The 17656-nt window shown below is 34.5% G+C and overlaps 5 protein-coding genes across 6 annotated transcripts; all 5 read right to left on the bottom strand.

The window, feature by feature from the left end:
- Positions 1-648: 648 nt before the first annotated feature.
- Cyp9 (cytochrome P450 monooxygenase) lies at positions 649-2591 on the bottom strand. 2 transcript variants are annotated; one of them, XM_008199124.3, is made up of 5 exons: positions 2283-2591; positions 1754-2237; positions 1258-1705; positions 934-1200; positions 649-888 (listed from the first exon to the last, which is right to left on the bottom strand). In XM_008199124.3, the coding sequence occupies exons 1-5, from the start codon at positions 2480-2482 to the stop codon at positions 722-724; spliced, it is 1566 nt and encodes a 521-aa protein (XP_008197346.1). In that variant the 5' UTR covers positions 2483-2591; the 3' UTR covers positions 649-721.
- Positions 2592-3124: 533 nt separating this feature from the next.
- LOC100142582 (cytochrome P450 9e2) lies at positions 3125-5475 on the bottom strand. The gene is made up of 5 exons (XM_015983005.2): positions 5214-5475; positions 4675-5161; positions 4181-4628; positions 3365-3613; positions 3125-3323 (listed from the first exon to the last, which is right to left on the bottom strand). Exons 1-5 carry the CDS (start codon positions 5411-5413, stop codon positions 3157-3159), a joined length of 1551 nt encoding a protein of 516 aa, XP_015838491.1. The 5' UTR covers positions 5414-5475; the 3' UTR covers positions 3125-3156.
- A 351-nt stretch (positions 5476-5826) lies between these two features.
- LOC103314136 (uncharacterized) lies at positions 5827-10109 on the bottom strand. The gene is made up of 10 exons (XM_008199211.3): positions 9876-10109; positions 9342-9825; positions 8839-9289; positions 8527-8793; positions 8310-8480; positions 7513-7747; positions 6979-7462; positions 6480-6927; positions 6168-6434; positions 5827-6122 (listed from the first exon to the last, which is right to left on the bottom strand). The coding sequence occupies exons 1-10, from the start codon at positions 10073-10075 to the stop codon at positions 5941-5943; spliced, it is 3189 nt and encodes a 1062-aa protein (XP_008197433.2). The 5' UTR covers positions 10076-10109; the 3' UTR covers positions 5827-5940.
- A 488-nt stretch (positions 10110-10597) lies between these two features.
- Positions 10598-12479, bottom strand: LOC103314135 (cytochrome P450 9e2). The gene is made up of 5 exons (XM_008199210.3): positions 12256-12479; positions 11721-12204; positions 11221-11668; positions 10893-11159; positions 10598-10844 (listed from the first exon to the last, which is right to left on the bottom strand). Exons 1-5 carry the CDS (start codon positions 12453-12455, stop codon positions 10672-10674), a joined length of 1572 nt encoding a protein of 523 aa, XP_008197432.2. The 5' UTR covers positions 12456-12479; the 3' UTR covers positions 10598-10671.
- Positions 12480-12999: 520 nt separating this feature from the next.
- LOC135265258 (uncharacterized) lies at positions 13000-17413 on the bottom strand. Its single transcript, XM_064357442.1, has 10 exons — positions 17110-17413; positions 16574-17057; positions 16077-16524; positions 15765-16031; positions 15490-15716; positions 14650-14885; positions 14116-14599; positions 13613-14060; positions 13300-13566; positions 13000-13252 (listed from the first exon to the last, which is right to left on the bottom strand). The coding sequence occupies exons 1-10, from the start codon at positions 17307-17309 to the stop codon at positions 13080-13082; spliced, it is 3234 nt and encodes a 1077-aa protein (XP_064213512.1). The 5' UTR covers positions 17310-17413; the 3' UTR covers positions 13000-13079.
- Positions 17414-17656: the final 243 nt, after the last annotated feature.

The following is a 17656-nucleotide window of genomic DNA, read 5'->3' as shown; positions in this document are numbered from 1 at the left end:
TTATTATTGGTAATTTTGGTCATACGATTGGACTTTCGCTGTTTTCTAAGAAAATGTCAAGTGTTTTCTTAGAAATTGTGGATCGATTTGTTTCTCAGCGCAAATAATTCAATTTTTTCGCAAGATTTTCTCACAAAATTTAAAAATGAACTGATTAGGTTCAAATTAAATATAAATTAATTTTCAAAATTTATGCCACAGAAACTTGGAGCAGAATAAAACTCACTTCAATAATTTGAAAAATAACTGCTGGTAATAATAAACATATAGGACCATCTGAAATCAGTTCGTAGCTGACTGAAGCCGTTTAAAAATTAGAAAAAAATACCAGAAGAAAAATAAATTAAAGCAGAGCCATTTTAAATAAAAAAATCCGGTATACCAAAAAATTAAGCCTCTGGAATTGACAAAAATTAAAGAAACAAAAAATATTAAAAAGAATAATTAGTAATAATGTAATTTTTTTATAAGCCAGGAAAGTGTTGTTTAATTAAAATTTTTCTATAACTTCGATACTTTCTGACCGTAGTAGATACTTTTCGCAATTCTAAATATTTGAAAAAAACTTTCTCAAATTTCGTTTAAGTTGCTTTGCTAATTTTTCACATAATTTAAATGGAAAATTGTGTTAATGGGCAAAAAAATTGGTTTTAAATTTAAAGGTGTATCAATTTATATGTACAATTAAAGTGATAACGAACGAAACTTTAAATAATATATTTCACAACCTAGGTTTGAACGTGAGGTGGATGCCCTCTTGTGGCACCATATTGGCCGTACTTGGGCTAATTTTAATCGGAATAACTGTCTTTCCATTTGGTACAATATCGAATTTTGCTAGCAAATGACAGAAAAGTGTCTTGATTTCAAGCAGAGCGAACCTCGAACCTAAAACTAGTCTTAATATAAAACTTAATAAATTTTTTGTCGTACCGATGCAATTTCGTGGTCCCACACCAAACGGCATGTACGTCCCTGGCACAATTTTCGCCTTATTTTCGTCACTAAACCGTTCAGGATCAAATTTTTCAGGATCCGGAAAATATTGAGGATCCCGATGAATTGCAAACATCGATATCATAACCATTGTATCCTTCTCCACTGTGAAAGTCCTCTCATGGGGTTTGCTCGCTTCAATTACAAAATTTTTATTACACAAACGGTCGGTTTGTGGAGCCGGTGGCCAAAGTCGTAAACTTTCTACAAAAAAATTATTGTAAAAAAAATAAAGACAGTACCTAGAGAAAAAATACCAACCACACACAACTTGGTCCAGATATTTCATCGATTGTAGCACGTTGTACGAAATTTTTCCGTGATTTTCTTGCAGTGTCAAGTCTATTTCCTTTTGTAGTTTCTTCTGAACGTGTGGGTTTGTGGCCAATTCATACGCCATGAAGCTGACACCCGTGGAAACAGTTTCAAAACCAGCGAAAAAAAAGAGCAGAGCTTGGGCCACAATTTTCTCATCAGTTAGTTCCACTTGTTTCGTGTTTTTGCCAATTTCTGATTCTTCAACTGTGGCAAAACCCTCACCACCTTCATTACTATTATCATGTTTAAGTTTTCCTTTACGAGCTTCCATCAATAAATGAATCAAATCGGGCCGAACAATTTTTTCAGCCTCCCGTTTCTGCATATTGTCCAAAATTAAACCTTCGAAAAAATCTGTGACTTTCCTTGGTAGTACCCTATATTCAAAAAACTAGAATCATTGTTTGAGACAAGGGGTAAAGTTAGTGTTAGTTGGTACTTCAGCGATTTTTGGTACAAGATGTGCCAGGAATATTTTCAAAATTTGGAAGGCACTGAAAGTGGTTAGCGATCGCCCCATGGCATAAAATTCATTGTTGGGTTCCTGGACCGAGTTAACTCGAATACCAAAGGCCGCAGTTGCAATCACATCGTTGCTAAACCGTGAGAAAACTTCCTTGATTTCAACGTCCTGCTCCCTGCCTTGGAAAAAATCGACGAAATTTTCCGCACATTCGGAGATCAAACTGTACATATTTTTGATTTTACTGCTGGTAAAAGCCGGACTTAGAGTCGCCCTCATTTCCTTCCACTTCTCTCCAGGTAAATTAGTCAAAGCTTCACTGAGTAAAGGTTCAGTGTTGGTATTACTGACAGAAACGTGGTCGTGAAAACTATCAAATTCCTTCACTCCGATTTGTTTAATCAATTCAACGTCTCGTAGCAAGAGAGTCGGGGTCATGAAGTGATAATAACCCACATATCTGTAAATAAATTAAGTGCCAAATATGGAAAAAAATAGAAATGACCTGTCTGTCGGAAACTGGCGGTAAATATCAGCAATTATTTCCGTGATGTGTTTCTTTTGGACCACAAATGGCCACATGTTGCCAACAATGGGCCATGATGACAGGTGGGGGATGTTTTTTTCGGCCCAAAAATGGGCCGGTTTTCTCAACTTGTAGTAAATTATCGCACCCAAAATTACACCCAATATTAGAGTCAACATTTTTACGAACTGTTTCAATATTGCAATAATTGTTGATTTATCCTATCACAGATATCACACTTATCTCGGCTCATTTTTACTGAGTCATTTCGCGACTGTCGAAAATTAATACTCATGTATTGTACTGTTAACATTAATGGAAGGTCGTTTCCTGGTTTTAGTTTACAAGGTTGTGGGAATAAAAGAGAAATAAAACGGATAATTTTATTGCTAAATATTGCACAATGGTGAGTAAGGACAGAGACGTAAATCTAACGTTTTTTGACGTTGGAATTTACAACGTTGTTATTTGGTTGTATGGTTACGTTTTTTTAACGTTTATGTTACGTACTTTAAAAACCATCTTTATTCTACGAAAAAAGTATATTTTAACTTAAAGTTGTATTTACGTAAAAAACGTAAAGAAATAATACTAACGTTAGTTTTAAACGTATAATTAACGTTTCAAAAATACTAAATTTAGTTTTTATGGCACAGTTTAATTTTAAGCTAAACGAAATAAAAACTCCATTCTACTGTCTGTAAATATCCAAAGAAATGTGCAAAAAGTGTTTTTTTCGGACAATAAATGACCACAAATGACTAAATAATTTTAGAATTGTTTTCATTTGTTAGCAAGGATCGGAAAAAATCAAACATAAATCGCTCAATAAATATTTATTTTCGTAAAACATTCACTTTCTGGGTCTGAACCTAAGATGAATCCCTTCATTCGGAACCAAACTACTGCTTCGTTTGCACAATTTGAACGGAACCACTGTTTTCTCATTCGGTAAAATATCAAACTTTGAGAGAAGGTGCCAAAACAGAATTTTTATCTCAAGTAGGGCAAACCTCGAACCTGGAGCTGGTATTAAAATTGTTTAATTTTTTTTGCCATACCTATGCAATTTCTTGGTCCGACACCAAATGGGATGTACGTTCCAGGCACTATTTTTGACTTGTTTTCGTCGCTGAAGCGTCCAGGATCGAATTTGTCTGGATCAGCAAAATATTGAGGGTCCCGATGTATTGCAAAAATTGGTATTTCGATCATTACGCCCTTTTCAATCGTAAAATTTGCATCAATTGGGAAATCCTTGTTACAGTAACGATCGGTTTGAGGTGCTGGAGGCCACAACCTTAAAGTTTCTTTAACAAAAAATAAGCAAAAAATTCTCTCTTACAGGGCCGTCTTTAGCCTTACAAGCGCTCGGTGCAAAGTTCTGAGTGCAGCCCCTATCATTTTCTTACAAAAATTACAGCTTTTTATTTTCTTTGCGTAGTTTAGAAAATTGCTTGTAAAGTGTTGTCAAGTTTGTAGATTTGTAGATTTTCGCCAAAAAAATTGATGCCAAATTTTTAAATTTTCTATTTAATGTGAGGACATTTTTTCTTATGACTGTTTTAGCTAATTTTAGCTCAGTTCAATGCAATTTCTTTCAATGCAATGCAATACAGTCACGATCAAAAAGAATGACACCCTTCAAACCGCGTTACATTTTTTTTAATGTGATACACTTAATATCTTGTAAACTAACTTGTTTCTTCAAATTTATGACCTAAAAGATTTTGATCGGATTTTAGCTATACATCTCGTTTGGTAGGAGTGTCATTCTTTTTGATCGTAACTGTACCTACTAGTAGGTTTTGAATAAAAATTGCTGCCTCAAAAATTTGACGCCTGGGTGCCCCGCTAAGACGGCCCTGCTCTCTTACCACACAAAACTTGATCCAGGTATTTCATCGACTGTATTTCGTTATACATCACTTTCCCTTGATTTTTCTCAAGCACCGAGTCTATTTCTTCTTGTAGTTTCTTCTGAACGTCAGGATTAGTGGCTAATTCGTACGCTATGAAGCTTAAACCGGTGGAAACACTGTCGAAACCAGCTAGTAAAAAAATAAGGGCTTGTGCCACGATTAGTTCGTCTGTGAGCTGGATTTTGTTGGAGTTTTTGCCAATTTCCGATTCCTCAACTGTTGCAAACCCATCAACTTGTTCCGTGTTGTTGTCATGTTTTAGTTTCCCACTTTGGGCTTCCATCAAAAGGTGGACCATGTCTGGGCGAACAATTCCCTCATTTTTGCGTTTTTTTATATTATCTATTATTATGTCGTAAAAAAAACTTGTGACTTTGGGCGGGATTGCTCTAAATTGTATAAGCTGAAAAATAGCATGAAATAAACTCCAATCTAGAAGAAATTGTTACTTTAGCAATGTTGGGGAAGGACAAAGCCAGGAAAACTTTGACCATTTGAAAGCCGTTAAGTATCGAAGTCACAGCTTTGCCCATTGAATAGAACTCATTTCCTGGCTCTTTTAACGAATCGACTTGGATTCCGAACGCCGCACTTGCAATCACATCGTTGCTAAACCGTGAAAACACGTCCTTGATTTCCACATCAACAGTCCGGTTCCCGAAATGTTGGGTGAAACGTTCGGCACACTCGCAAATTAATTGGTACATGTGTTTCATTTTGCTGCTGGTGAAGGCCGGGCTTAGAGTCGCCCGCATTTTCCTCCACTCATCCCCCAGTAAATTAAGGAGGCTTTTGCTCAAGAGAGGCTCCGTGGCTTCGGTCACGAAGGGCAAATGGTCGTGGAAACTGTCGAATTCTTTGACGCCAATTTGCTTAAGGAGGTCCAAGTCGCGGATCAAAAGGGTGGGTTTTGTGAATAGGACGTAACCCACGCATCTGGAAATTGTGAATGTTTTACTTGGGGTTGGGGTTAATTGGAGTTACCCACTTGGCGTTCGGAAATTGGGTGTAAATGTTTTGGGAAATTTCCACAAAGTGTTTCTTTTGGGTTAGCACAGGGAACATGCTTCCAACTAGAGGCCATGATGTGACGTGGGGGACGTTGCGCGTTTCCCAAAAACTTGCCGGTTTTATTAACTTGAAGTAAATTAAAGCGGAGAGAAGCGTGAGCAAAATGGTCGTTAACATTTTGGTTAATGGACTGATGATGAGTCGGCGGAAGCTGGCAGTTTAGAATGTGTGTTATCATTTGATAAACAGAGCTGCTTGAGATATAAAATGGTAACAAAGCATCACTATACAGGCTGTTTGAAAATTTTTGCACTTTCAGTTTAAAAATCGGTAATACTGCCATTTTTAGAGTTTTAGAAAAATTGAAAATTGGAAAAATATTTACAAACTTCAAAATTTTAACGTTATTTTAATTCTGTAAACTTAATCGCAAAAATTTGAGGTTTGCTAATTTTTTTTTAGAAATTTGACAATACGGTAAATAATGTTATAAAGAATTTCAATATTAAAAAAAAAACGCAAAAAAAACTTTAATTGTTTCGAAAACGACTAAATTTAGGTGTAGGGAAAGCTGATAAAAACTCTCTTAGTGGGTTTAATTATTTTATTAAAAAAAATTGATAAGTCCAACAAGTAAACAAAGTTATTTTTAATCATTGTTATCACTGATAAGTTCAGTGAAAGTAATAAATTTACGAAACACTTTACATTTTCCCGTTTATTTTTCTGGGTTTGAACGAAAGGTGGATTCCCTCTTTTGGCGTAATATTCCCATTATTTGGGCTGATTTTAAGCGGAATTACCGTCTTGCTGTTCGTCACAATATCACATTTTGATAACAAGTGGAAGAATAGTGTTTTCAGTTCCAACAAAGCAAGCCTCGAACCTGAAATTTTACTCAAAAAATCACTCTAAAAATTTTTTTACGTACCAATGCAATTTCTTGGACCGACACCAAACGGCATATAAGTCCCTGGCACAATTTTGGCCTTATTTTCGTCACTAAACCGTTCAGGATCGAATTTATCCGGATTTGGAAAGTACTGAGGGTCTCTATGTATTCCATAAATCGGAATAATTGTTGTAACACCTTTCTCGATCGTAAATCGTCTTTCGTCTGGTTTTGTTGGTTCAAGAACAAAGTCGGTGTTGCAGAAACGATCGGTTTGGGGAGCTGGTGGCCAAAGTCTTAAACTTTCTGCAAAAAAATCGTAAAAAAATTTAAGACAGTGGAAATACCCACCGGACACAACTTGGTCCAGATATTTCATTGATTGTAACACATTGTATGAAATTTTTCCGTGATTTTCTTGAAATGCCGAGTCTATTTCCTTTTGTAGTTTCTTCTGAACGTCAGGATTTGTGGCCAATTCATAAGCCGTGAAACTGAAACTGGTCGAAATCGTTTCAAAACCAGCGAAAAAGAAAATCAAAGCTTGAGCAACCATTAAGTCTTCTGTTAGTTCCAACTGTTTGGAGTTTTTGCCAATGTCGGATTCTTCAACTGTGGCAAAACCATCACCACCTTCATTACTATTATCATGTTTAAGTTTTCCTTTACGAGCTTCCATCAATAAATGAATCAAATCGGGACGAATAATTCCCTCTTTTTCCCTTTTGTGTATATTGTCAATAATTATATCATAAAAATATTTTATAACTTTTTGATTAAAAATGTTTAATTTAGTGAGCTGAAACAATATTTCAAATATTAGACGGTACAAAATCGTGTTATTACTCACCTCAAAAATTCGGGGAACTGACTGGGCAAAAAAAAACTTAATTAGTTGCCAACCTTTGAACGTAGTCAGCAATTTTCCCATCAAATAAAACTCGTTATTAGGCTCCTCTAGTGAATTAATTTGAATCCCGAATGCCGCTGTAGCGATCACATCGTTGGTAAATTTCGAAAAAATATCCTTCACTTCGACATCTTCTTTCCTGCCTTGAAAATGTTTGGCGAAATTTTCGGCACATTCGTAAATCAAATGATACATATTTTTCATTTTACTGCTAGTGAAAACTGGGCTTAAAGTCGCTCTCATTTGCTTCCATTCCTCTCCTTGTAAAATAGCAAGACTTTTACTGAACAAGGGCTCTGCTTTGACACCAACAAACGCAAGATGGTCGTGAAAATGATCAAAAGCTTTTACTCCGATTTGTTTAATCAAATTCAAATCTCTGATTAAGAGAGCTGGGTTTGAAAATTGCATGTAACCCACGTATCTACAAAAAAATTGTGGACTCTAATTAATAAAACAGTCAAGGAAACAAACCTGTCGTTTGGGTATTTCTTGTAAATATCGGCAGATATTTCATTGAAATTTTTCTTTTGAATAACCGATTCCCACATACTTCCAATCAGAGGCCATGCTGAAGCGTGAGTAATGTTTCTTTCTTCCCAAAAACTGGCCGGTTTTATTAATTTGTAATAAATAAGCGCACCCAAAACCACACTTAGGATTATAGTCAACATTTTGGTACAGACTGATTCTCTAAACTTGCAAGTTGTTTATTTATAGTGTGTTGTCACGAGGCAATTTGTAGAAAGATAAACGTTGAGAGTATTTCAAATCATTTAAAAGTACTTGTCATCAATGATTTGATTTTTGAACAAAGCATTTTTTTCCGATTTTGGTTAAGAATCGCAAAATATTTATTTTATAAAAGATGACCACGCAATGACAATACTTGATTTAAAATCATTTAGTACCAAAAAAATTTTTCAAAATTTATTTACCCACACTAAGAAAAAAATACAAAATATGTGGGTTCATTGATTCAAAACTACAAACAGAAAAATGTAATTACTTAGTTTTTTTATCATAATTTTTAATAGACAGTCATTTGGGTTTTCTGAATCTTCACTCAGATTTTTTACTAGTGTAGTAATCTCAATGACGTTGGGACTTGTTATTGTTTATAATAATAATTCATAATCACTACAAACAATTGTATAATGTATTTGGATTTCTTATAAAAACACAAACACGAACTTGTAAAAATTTTATTTATTCTTTTTTGTTACATTTATTACAATTGGTTTATAAATTTATGGAACGGTCTCTTAATTAGGCCACGTTTCTGGGCTTAAATGTTAGATGGATTCCTTCTTTTGGCGTAATATTCCCATTATTTGGGCTGATTTTAAGCGGAATTACCGTCTTGCTGTTCGTCACAATATCACATTTTGATAACAAGTGGAAGAATAGTGTTTTCAGTTCCAACAAAGCAAGCCTCGAACCTGAAATTTTACTCAAAAAATCTCTCTCAAAAATTTTTTTACGTACCAATGCAATTTCTTGGACCGACACCAAACGGCATATAAGTCCCTGGCACAATTTTGGCCTTATTTTCGTCACTAAACCGCTCAGGATCGAATTTGTCCGGATTTGGAAAGTACTCAGGGTCTCTATGTATTCCATAAAACGGGATAATTATTGTAACACCTTTTTCAATCGTAAATCGTCTTTCGTGTGGTTTTGTTGGCTCAAGAACAAAGTCGGTGTTGCACAAACGATCAGTTTGGGGAGCTGGTGGCCAAAGTCTTAAACTTTCTGCAAAAAAATCGTAAAAAAAATAAAGACAGTGGAAATACACACCGGAAATAACTTGGTCGAGATATTTCATCGATTGTATCGTTATATATGAAATTTTCTCTTGATTTTCCTCAAGTACCGAGTCTATTTCTTCTTGTAGTTTCCTCTGAACGTCAGGATTTGTGGCCAATTCATGTGCCAAAAAACTGGCACCAGTTGAAACAGTTTCAAAACCAGCAAAAAAGAAGAGTAAAGCTTGGGCTACCATTAGTTCGTCTGTTAGTTCCATTTTTTTGAAATTTTTGCCAATGTCGGATTCTTCAACTGTGGCAAAACCATCACCACCTTCATTATTACTGTTATCATGTTTAAGTTTTCCTTTACGGGCTTCCATCAATAAATGAATCAAATCGGGCCGAACGATTCCTTCCTTTTCCCTCTTGTGCATATTGTCAATGATTATATTGTAAAAGTACTTTACACTATTTTGATCAAATACACACAATTTGAAAAACTGTAAAAAGCACTTTACGGACATGTTTTGATGCGAAATGGCGTGGATTTACCTCAAAAATTTGTGGAGCTAGTTGTGCCACAAAAAACTTAAGTAATTGTTTGCCGTTAAACGAAGTCACTGATTTTCCATTCAAATAAAACGCGTTGTTACGTTCTTCCAAAGAATTAATTTGAATGCCAAATGCCACCGTTGCAATTATATCGTTGGTAAATCTCGAAAAAATATCCTTCACTTCAACGTCCTGTTTTTTGTCTTGAAAATGTTTGGCGAAATTTTCAGCACATTCGTAAATCAAGTGATACATATTTTTCATCTTACTGCTAGTGAAAGCCGGGCTTAAAGTCGCCCTCATTTGCTTCCATTCTTCTCCTTCCAAGAATATGAGACTTTTAGTGAACAAAGGTTCTGCGTTAAAACCAGCAATAGCGTGATGGTCGCGAAAATTGTCGAAAACTTTCACTCCGATTTGTTTAATCAAGTCCAAGTCTCTGATTAAGAGGACTGGGTCTGTAAACTGCATATAACCCACGTATCTACAACAAAATTGTGGACTCTAATTAATAAAACAGTCAAGGACACAAACCTGTCGTTTGGGTATTTATTGTAAATATCGGTAGATACTTCGTTTACATTTTTCTTCTGGATAACTGACTCCCACATACTTCCAACCAGAGGCCATGCTGAAGCGTGAGTGATGTTTCTTTCTTCCCAAAAACTGGCCGGTTTTATTAATTTGTAATAAATGAGCGCACCCAATATCACACTCAGGATTATAGTCAACATTTTGATACAGACTGATTCTCTAAGCGTGCAAGTTGTTTATTTATAGTGTGTTGTCACGAGGCAATTTGTAGAAAGATAAACGTTGAGAGTATTTCAAATCATTTAAAATACTTGTCATCAATGATTTGATTTTTGAACGAAGCATTTTTTTCCGATTTTGGTTAAGAATCGCAAAATATTTATTTTAGAAAAGATGAACACGCAATGACAATAATTGATTTAAAATTATTTTATCCCAAAATTTTTTTTTTAATTTATTTACACACTTCAATGAAAAAATACAAAATATGTGGAGTTCATTGATACAAAACTACAAACAGAAAACTGTAATTAATGTAATGTAATTCTATTATCATGGTTTTTAATAGACAGTCATTTGGGTTTTCTGAATCATCACTCAGATTGTTCACTAGTGTAGTAATCTCAATGACGTTGGGACTTGTTATTGTTTATAATAATAATTCATAATCACTACAAACAATTATATAATTTATTTGGATTTCTTATAAAAACACAAACACGAACTTATAAAAATTTTATTTATTTTTATTACATTTGTTACAATTGATTTATAAATTTATGGAACGGTCTTTTAATTAGGCCACGTTTCTGGGCTTGAATGTTAGATGGATTCCCTCTTTTGGCGTAATATTCCCATTATTTGGGCTGATTTTAAGCGGAATTACCGTCTTGCTGTTCGTCACAATATCACATTTTGATAACAAGTGGAAGAATAGCGTTTTCAGTTCCAACAAAGCAAGCCTCGAACCTGAAATTTTACTCAAAAAATCACTCTGAAAAAAATTTTTTTACGTACCAATGCAATTTCTTGGACCGACACCAAACGGCATATAAGTCCCTGGCACAATTTTGGCCTTATTTTCGTCACTAAACCGCTCAGGATCGAATTTGTCCGGATTTGGAAAGTACTCAGGGTCTCTATGTATTCCATAAATCGGGATAATTATTGTAACACCTCTTTCAATCGTAAACCGTCTTTCGTGTGGTTTTGTTGGTTCAAGAACAAAGTCGGTGTTGCAGAAACGATCGGTTTGGGGAGCCGGTGGCCAAAGTCGTAAACTTTCTACAAAAAATTATTGTAAAAAAATAAAGAATAATAAAGTACCTAGAAAAAAAATACCAACCACACACAACTTGGTCCAGATATTTCATCGATTGTAGCACGTTGTACGAAATTTTTCCGTGATTTTCTTGCAGTGTCAAGTCTATTTCCTTTTGTAGTTTCTTCTGAACGTCAGGATTTGTGGCCAATTCATAAGCCATGAAACTGAAACCGGTCGAAATCGTTTCAAAACCAGCGAAAAAGAAGAGCAAAGCTTGAGCAACCATTAGGTCGTCTGTTAGTTCCATTTTTTTGGAATTTTTGCCAATTTCCGACTCTTCAACTGTGGCAAAACCATCACCACCTTCATTACTGTTATCATGTTTAAGTTTGCCTTTACGGGCTTCCATTAATAAATGAATCAAATCGGGCCGAACAATTCCGTCTTTTTCACGTTTGTGCATATTGTCAATAATAATATTTCTGAAGAAGTTTGTAACTTTTTGATTGAATAAACTTAATTTGGTAAGCTGAAAATGCAATTTAAGTGCATGGTTATACAAAATTATGGTGTTTAATTACCTCAAAAATTTGGGGAAGTGCTAGGGCAAAAAAAAACTTCATTAGTTCAAAACCTTTAAACGTAGTCAGTAATTTTCCCATCGAGTAAAACTCGTTGTTTGGCTCCTTTAGAGAATTAATTTGAATTCCAAAAGCTACGGTTGCGATCACATCGTTGGTAAATTTCGAAAAAATATCCTTCACTTCGACATTTTTTTTCTCGTCTTGAAAATGTTTGGCGAAATTTTCGGCACATTCGTAAATCAAGTGATACATATTTTTCATTTTGCTGCTAGTGAAAGCCGGGCTTAAAGTCGCCCTCATTTGCTTCCATTCCTCTCCTCGTAAAACAATTAGACTTTTACTGAACAAAGGATCAGTTTTAATACCAGTTATGGCAAGATGGTCGTGAAAATTATCAAAGACCTTCACTCCAATTTGTTTAATCAAGTCCAAGTCTCTGATTAGGAGAACTGGGTTTGAAAATTGCATGTAACCCACGTATCTACAAAAAAAATTGTGGACTCTAATTAATAAAACAGTCAAGGAAACAAACCGATCGTTTGGGTATTTCTTGTAGAAATCGCTAGATATTTCATTGAAATTCTTCTTTTGAATAACCGATTCCCACATACTTCCAATCAGAGGCCATGCTGAAGCGTGAGTGATGTTTCTTTCGTCCCAAAAACTGGCCGGTTTTATTAATTTGTAATAAATGAGCGCACCCAAAACCACACTTAGGATTATAGTCAACATGTTGGTAGAGACTGATTCTCCCACCAAGCGAGTTGTTTATTTACAGTGAGTTGTCATAAGCTATTTAGAAAGATAAAGAGTTAAGAGCATTTCCAATCATTTAAAAATACTTGTCATCAATGACTTGATTTTTTGGCGTAAAATCACAAATTATGAATTTTACAAAAAAACAAAAAAGTATGAAAGCGTCATCAAAAATAAATTATTATTTTGAAAAATATACTAATTAATTAACATAAAAAATATGTGAAGTACATTGATTCAAAAAAAGCAGGAAAATAAAATTATTTCGTAGCTAACGAGTTTTTAGTATTATGATGATTTTTAATAGACAGTCATTTGAGTTTTCTGAATCATCTCATCACTCAGCGTTTGTATAGAGTTATGTATATACAGTAATCTCAATGACATTGAAACTTGTTATTGTTTACAATAATGACTCACAATCACTATGTGTGACTATTATTAATGTTTGTAATTCTAGTGGTCATGGTGGCAACAAATTTAAAATTTTACTTGGGTTATTGTTTATAAAAACACGAAAAAAACTTGGCATAATTTTATTTGTACGTTTTTGTTACATTTGTCACAATTCTTTTATAAATTTCTGGAACTGTCTCTTAATTAGGCCACGTTTCTGGGCTTGAATGTTAAATGGATTCCCTCTTTTGGCGTAATATTTGCATTATTTGGGCTGATTTTAAGCGGAATTACCGTCTTGCTGTTCGTCACAATATCACATTTTGATAACAAGTGGAAGACTAGTGTTTTCAGTTCCAACAAAGCAAGCCTCGAACCTGAAATTTTACTCAAAAAATCTCCCTCAAAAAATTTTTTTACGTACCAATGCAATTTCTTGGACCGACACCAAACGGCATATAAGTCCCTGGCACAATTTTGGCCTTATTTTCGTCACTAAACCGCTCAGGATCGAATTTATCAGGATTTGGAAAGTACTGAGGGTCTCTATGTATTCCATAAATCGGAAAAACTACTGTAACACCTTTTTCGATGGTAAATCGTCTTTCGTGTGGTTTTGTTGGTTCAAGAACAAAGTGGGTGTTGCAGAAACGATCAGTTTGGAGAGCTGGTGGCCAAAGTCTTAAACTTTCTAAAAAAACAATCGTAAAAAAAATAAAGACAGTGGAAATACCCACCGGAAATAACTTGGTCCAGGTATTTCATCGACTGTATCGTTGTATATGAAATTTTCTCTTGATTTTCCTCAAGTACCGAGTCTATTTCTTCTTGTAGTTTCCTCTGAACGTCAGGGTTTGTGGCCAATTCATGTGCCAAAAAGCTGGCACCAGTTGAAATAGTTTCAAAACCAGCAAAAAAGAAGAGTAAAGCTTGGGCTACCATTAGTTCGTCTGTTAGTTCCATTTTTTTGGAATTTTTGCCAATGTCGGATTCTTCAACTGTGGCAAAACCATCACCACCTTCATTACTGTTATCATGTTTAAGTTTTCCTTTACGAGCTTCCATCAATAAATGAATTAAATCGGGCCGAATGATTCCTTCCTTTTCCCTCTTGTGCATATTGTCAATGATGATATCGTTAAAGTACTTTACAATTTTTTGATCAAACACACCCACTTTGAAAAACTGTAAAAAACGTCTTAGGAACTTGTTTTGATACAAAATAATTATTTAGATTCACCTCAAAAACTTGGGGAATTACTTGTGCTGCAAAAAACTTGAGTAATTGTTTGCCGCTGAACGTAGTCACCGATTTTCCACTCAAATAAAACTCATTGTTACGTTCTTCCAAAGAATTAATTTGAATGCCAAATGCCACCGTAGCAATTATATCGTTGGTAAATCTCGAAAAAACATCCTTCACTTCAACGTCCTGTTTTTTGCCTTGAAAATGTTTGGCGAAATTTTCGGCACATTCGTAAATCAAGTGATACATATTTTTCATTTTACTGCTAGTGAAAGCTGGGCTTAAAGTGGCCCTCATTTGCTTCCATTCTTCTCCTTCCAGGAATGCGAGACTTTTATTGAACAAGGGTTCTGTTTTAAAACCGGCAACAGCGTGATGGTCGCGAAAATTGTCGAAAACTTTCACTCCGATTTGTTTAATCAAGTCCAAGTCTCTGATTAGGAGGACTGGGTCTGTAAACTGCATATAACCCACGTATCTACAACAAAATTGTGGACTCTAATTAATAAAGCAGTCAAGGACACAAACCTGTCGTTTGGGTATTTTTTGTAGATATCGTTAGATATTTCATTGAAATTTTTCTTTTGGATAAATGTACTCCACATGTTTCCGACCAAAGGCCATGCTGAAACATGAGTGATGTTTCTTTCTTCCCAAAAACTGGCCGGTTTTATTAATTTGTAATAAATGAGCGCACCCAAAACCACACTTAGGATTATAGTTAACATTTTAGTACAGACTGAAGCTACAACCAAGCCAGTTGTTTATTTATAGTGTGTTGCTATCATGAGTGAATCACAGAGGAAAGATAAAACAATTAAGAGTACATATTTTCTAATCATTTGTTGCTATGAAGTCATTTCGGACATAAATACTTGTCATCAGAAAATCTTTTTTTTTTGAAAATCGATTTTATGATTTTAAGAATTCAATGAGAAATTAAAAAAAAATGGAATTTTAATAATTATATAAAATAAAATAAAGTTAAGTACAATTGGTACAATTACATCTAAGTATAATATTTTGTAGCTGATAAAACAATGATTTGGCTTCTCCGAATTATTGAAAATTGTTTAATAGTTGTAATCTCATTGCCATTAAAATAATAATCATCACAAACATTAAAAAAATTAAAATATTTTTTTTTATTTACTATAAATTAGAAAGCTTTAGAATTGCAATATTTTGAAAAAAATACCACTGGCAACATTTGTTGCTTATGCAAAACAAATTTGAAATAAATGTTTTGCTGAGAAAGCTTTATCTTTAGTATCAATTATTACTTTGTCAGCTGAGAATGCATTTTCATAATAAATAAAAGTTTTCAAACGAACATTATTTTTTATGGGTTTTTACAAAAACACGAACACAAGCTTCTGGAAAATTTATTTGTTCTTGTTTTTTTTTGTTACATTTCTTAAATTGGACAAAGTTTCTGGGTCTGAATGTTAGATGAATCCCTTCTTTTGGAGTAATACTCGCATTATTTGGACTTATTTTAAGCGGAATCACTGTTTTCTCGTTTGGAATAACATCACATTTTGATAGTAAGTGAAAGAAAAGAGTTTTTAACTCAAGCAACGCAAACCTTGAACCTAAAAATTGGTGATTAAAAATCGTTAATTAAAAAATTTTTTACGTACCAATGCAATTTCTTGGACCGACACCAAACGGCATATAAGTCCCTGGCACAATTTTGGCCTTATTTTCGTCACTAAACCGTTCAGGATCGAATTTATCCGGATTTGGAAAGTACTGAGGGTCTCTATGTATTCCATAAATCGGAATAATTGTTGTAACACCTTTCTCGATCGTAAATCGTCTTTCGTGTGGTTTTGTTGGCTCAAGAACAAAGTCGGTGTTGCAGAAACGATCGGTTTGGGGAGCTGGTGGCCAAAGTCTTAAACTTTCTGCAAAAAAATCGTAAAAAAAATAAAGACAGTGGAAATACCCACCGGAAATAACTTGGTCGAGATATTTCATCGATTGTATCCTTGTGTATGAAATTTTTCCGTGATTTTCCTCAAGTACCATGTCTATTTCTTCTTGTAGTTTTTTTTGAACGTCAGGATTTGTGGCTAATTCATGTGCCAGAAAACTGGCACCTGTGGAAACAGTGTCGAAACCAGCGAAAAAGAAAAGTAAAGCTTGAGCCACTATTAAATCGTCTGTTAGTTCAACTTGTTTGGTGTTTTTGCCAATTTCTGACTCCTCAACCGTGGCAAAACCATCACCAAATTCGTTACCTTTATCATACTTGAGTTTCCCTTTTCTCGCTTCCATTAACAGATGAATTAAATCGGGCCGAATAATTCCATCTCGCTCCCTTTTTTGCATATTATTAATAATGATACTTGTGAAAAAATTTGCCACCTTTGGATTCAAAAAACGCACCTTCAGGATCTAAAATTATAGTGTAGATTTTGTGTAAATTAAACCAACTAATAGCTACTTCAGCAATTTTGGGCACTAATTGAACAAAAAAAAACTTGATGAGCTGAAAACCTTGAAACGTAGTCAGTGCTTTTCCCATCGAATAAAACTCATTGTCGGGTTCTTTTAACGAATTTACTTGGATTCCGAACGCCGCAGTTGCAATCACATCGTTGGTAAACTTCGAGAAAATGTCCTTAACTTCAACGTTCTGTTTCCCATCTTGAAAATGTTGGGCGAAATTTTCGGAACATTCGTAGATTAAATGATACATATTTTTCATTTTACTGCTAGTGAAAGCCGGGCTTAGGGTTGCCCTCATTCGCTTCCAGTCCTCTCCATGTAAACTAATAAGACTTTGGTTGAGCAAAGGTTCAGTTTCAATCCCAGCTGCAGTGACGTGGTCGTGAAAACTGTCGAAAATTTTCACTCCAATTTGTTTGATCAAATCAATGTCACGGATTAAAAGAGTCGGGTTTGTAAACTGCATATAACCCACGTATCTACAAATACACGACTATTTTTTGGAAACAGTAAAATAATAAAAGATCAAACCTATCATCTGGGTATTTTTTGTAAATATCTGTAGAAATTTCAAGTATGTGTTTTTTTTGAATAATCGAATCCAGCATATTTCCAACAAGAGGCCATGATGGGACATGAGTGATGTTTCGCTTCTTCCAAAAGTTTGCCGGTTTCATTAATTTGTAGTAAATGAGGGCACAAAAAATCACACTCAGAATAATGGTCAACATTTTGCCAAGACTGATTTTCAATAAACCGATTGTTTATTTATATTGTGTATCACAAGTCAATGACTGGATCAAAATCGGATGATAAAAAGTTACGAGAGCTACATGAGAAAACTACTCGTCATCAGACATAAACTTTGTAAATTTATCAATGATTTCTTTTACAATTAAATCAAAAATCAAAAAAGTAGCACATCACTAGCTTGCCCACAAATTTTTAATTTAATAATTCACATGACCACAAATAATTATTTTAGCGAGCAAAGAATTGCTCTTTTCAATGCACTGACTCAAATGTGCGCAGCTTCCCACTGTTATTGTTGAAAGATATAATTATCATTCAATAATTT

Source organism: Tribolium castaneum, chromosome 6, assembly GCF_031307605.1.
Source record: "Tribolium castaneum strain GA2 chromosome 6, icTriCast1.1, whole genome shotgun sequence".
NCBI classification, from domain to species: domain Eukaryota; kingdom Metazoa; phylum Arthropoda; class Insecta; order Coleoptera; family Tenebrionidae; genus Tribolium; species Tribolium castaneum.
This window is presented reverse-complemented; position numbering and strand designations above follow the sequence as displayed.

Excerpts from the sequence above, each read along its gene's own strand:
- Cyp9 (XM_008199124.3), bottom strand. The coding sequence starts at position 2,482 with ATGTTGACTCTAATATTGGGTGTAATTTTGGGTGCGATAATTTACTAC. Across the intron at positions 2,238-2,282 it reads CGCCAGTTTCCGACAGACAG|ATATGTGGGTTATTATCACT; the intron begins GTCATTTCTATT and ends ATTTATTTACAG. Across the intron at positions 889-933 it reads GGGACCACGAAATTGCATCG|GTTCGAGGTTCGCTCTGCTT; the intron begins GTACGACAAAAA and ends GACTAGTTTTAG.
- LOC100142582 (XM_015983005.2), bottom strand. The coding sequence starts at position 5,413 with ATGTTAACGACCATTTTGCTCACGCTTCTCTCCGCTTTAATTTACTTC. Across the intron at positions 4,629-4,674 it reads CCTTCCCCAACATTGCTAAA|CTTATACAATTTAGAGCAAT; the intron begins GTAACAATTTCT and ends GCTATTTTTCAG. Across the intron at positions 3,614-4,180 it reads CCTGGATCAAGTTTTGTGTG|AAACTTTAAGGTTGTGGCCT; the intron begins GTAAGAGAGCAG and ends TTTTTGTTAAAG.
- LOC103314136 (XM_008199211.3), bottom strand. The coding sequence starts at position 10,075 with ATGTTGACTATAATCCTGAGTGTGATATTGGGTGCGCTCATTTATTAC. Across the intron at positions 8,794-8,838 it reads TCTCGACCAAGTTATTTCCG|AAAGTTTAAGACTTTGGCCA; the intron begins GTGTGTATTTCC and ends ATTTTTTTGCAG. Across the intron at positions 6,123-6,167 it reads CGGTCCAAGAAATTGCATTG|GTTCGAGGCTTGCTTTGTTG; the intron begins GTACGTAAAAAA and ends GTAAAATTTCAG.
- LOC103314135 (XM_008199210.3), bottom strand. The coding sequence starts at position 12,455 with ATGTTGACTATAATCCTAAGTGTGGTTTTGGGTGCGCTCATTTATTAC. Across the intron at positions 12,205-12,255 it reads AAGAAATACCCAAACGATCG|ATACGTGGGTTACATGCAAT; the intron begins GTTTGTTTCCTT and ends TTTTTTTTGTAG. Across the intron at positions 11,669-11,720 it reads CACTTCCCCAAATTTTTGAG|CTTACCAAATTAAGTTTATT; the intron begins GTAATTAAACAC and ends TTGCATTTTCAG.
- LOC135265258 (XM_064357442.1), bottom strand. The coding sequence starts at position 17,309 with ATGTTGACCATTATTCTGAGTGTGATTTTTTGTGCCCTCATTTACTAC. Across the intron at positions 16,525-16,573 it reads TAGTGCCCAAAATTGCTGAA|ATCCTGAAGGTGCGTTTTTT; the intron begins GTAGCTATTAGT and ends CTATAATTTTAG. Across the intron at positions 13,253-13,299 it reads CGGTCCAAGAAATTGCATTG|GTTCGAGGCTTGCTTTGTTG; the intron begins GTACGTAAAAAA and ends GTAAAATTTCAG.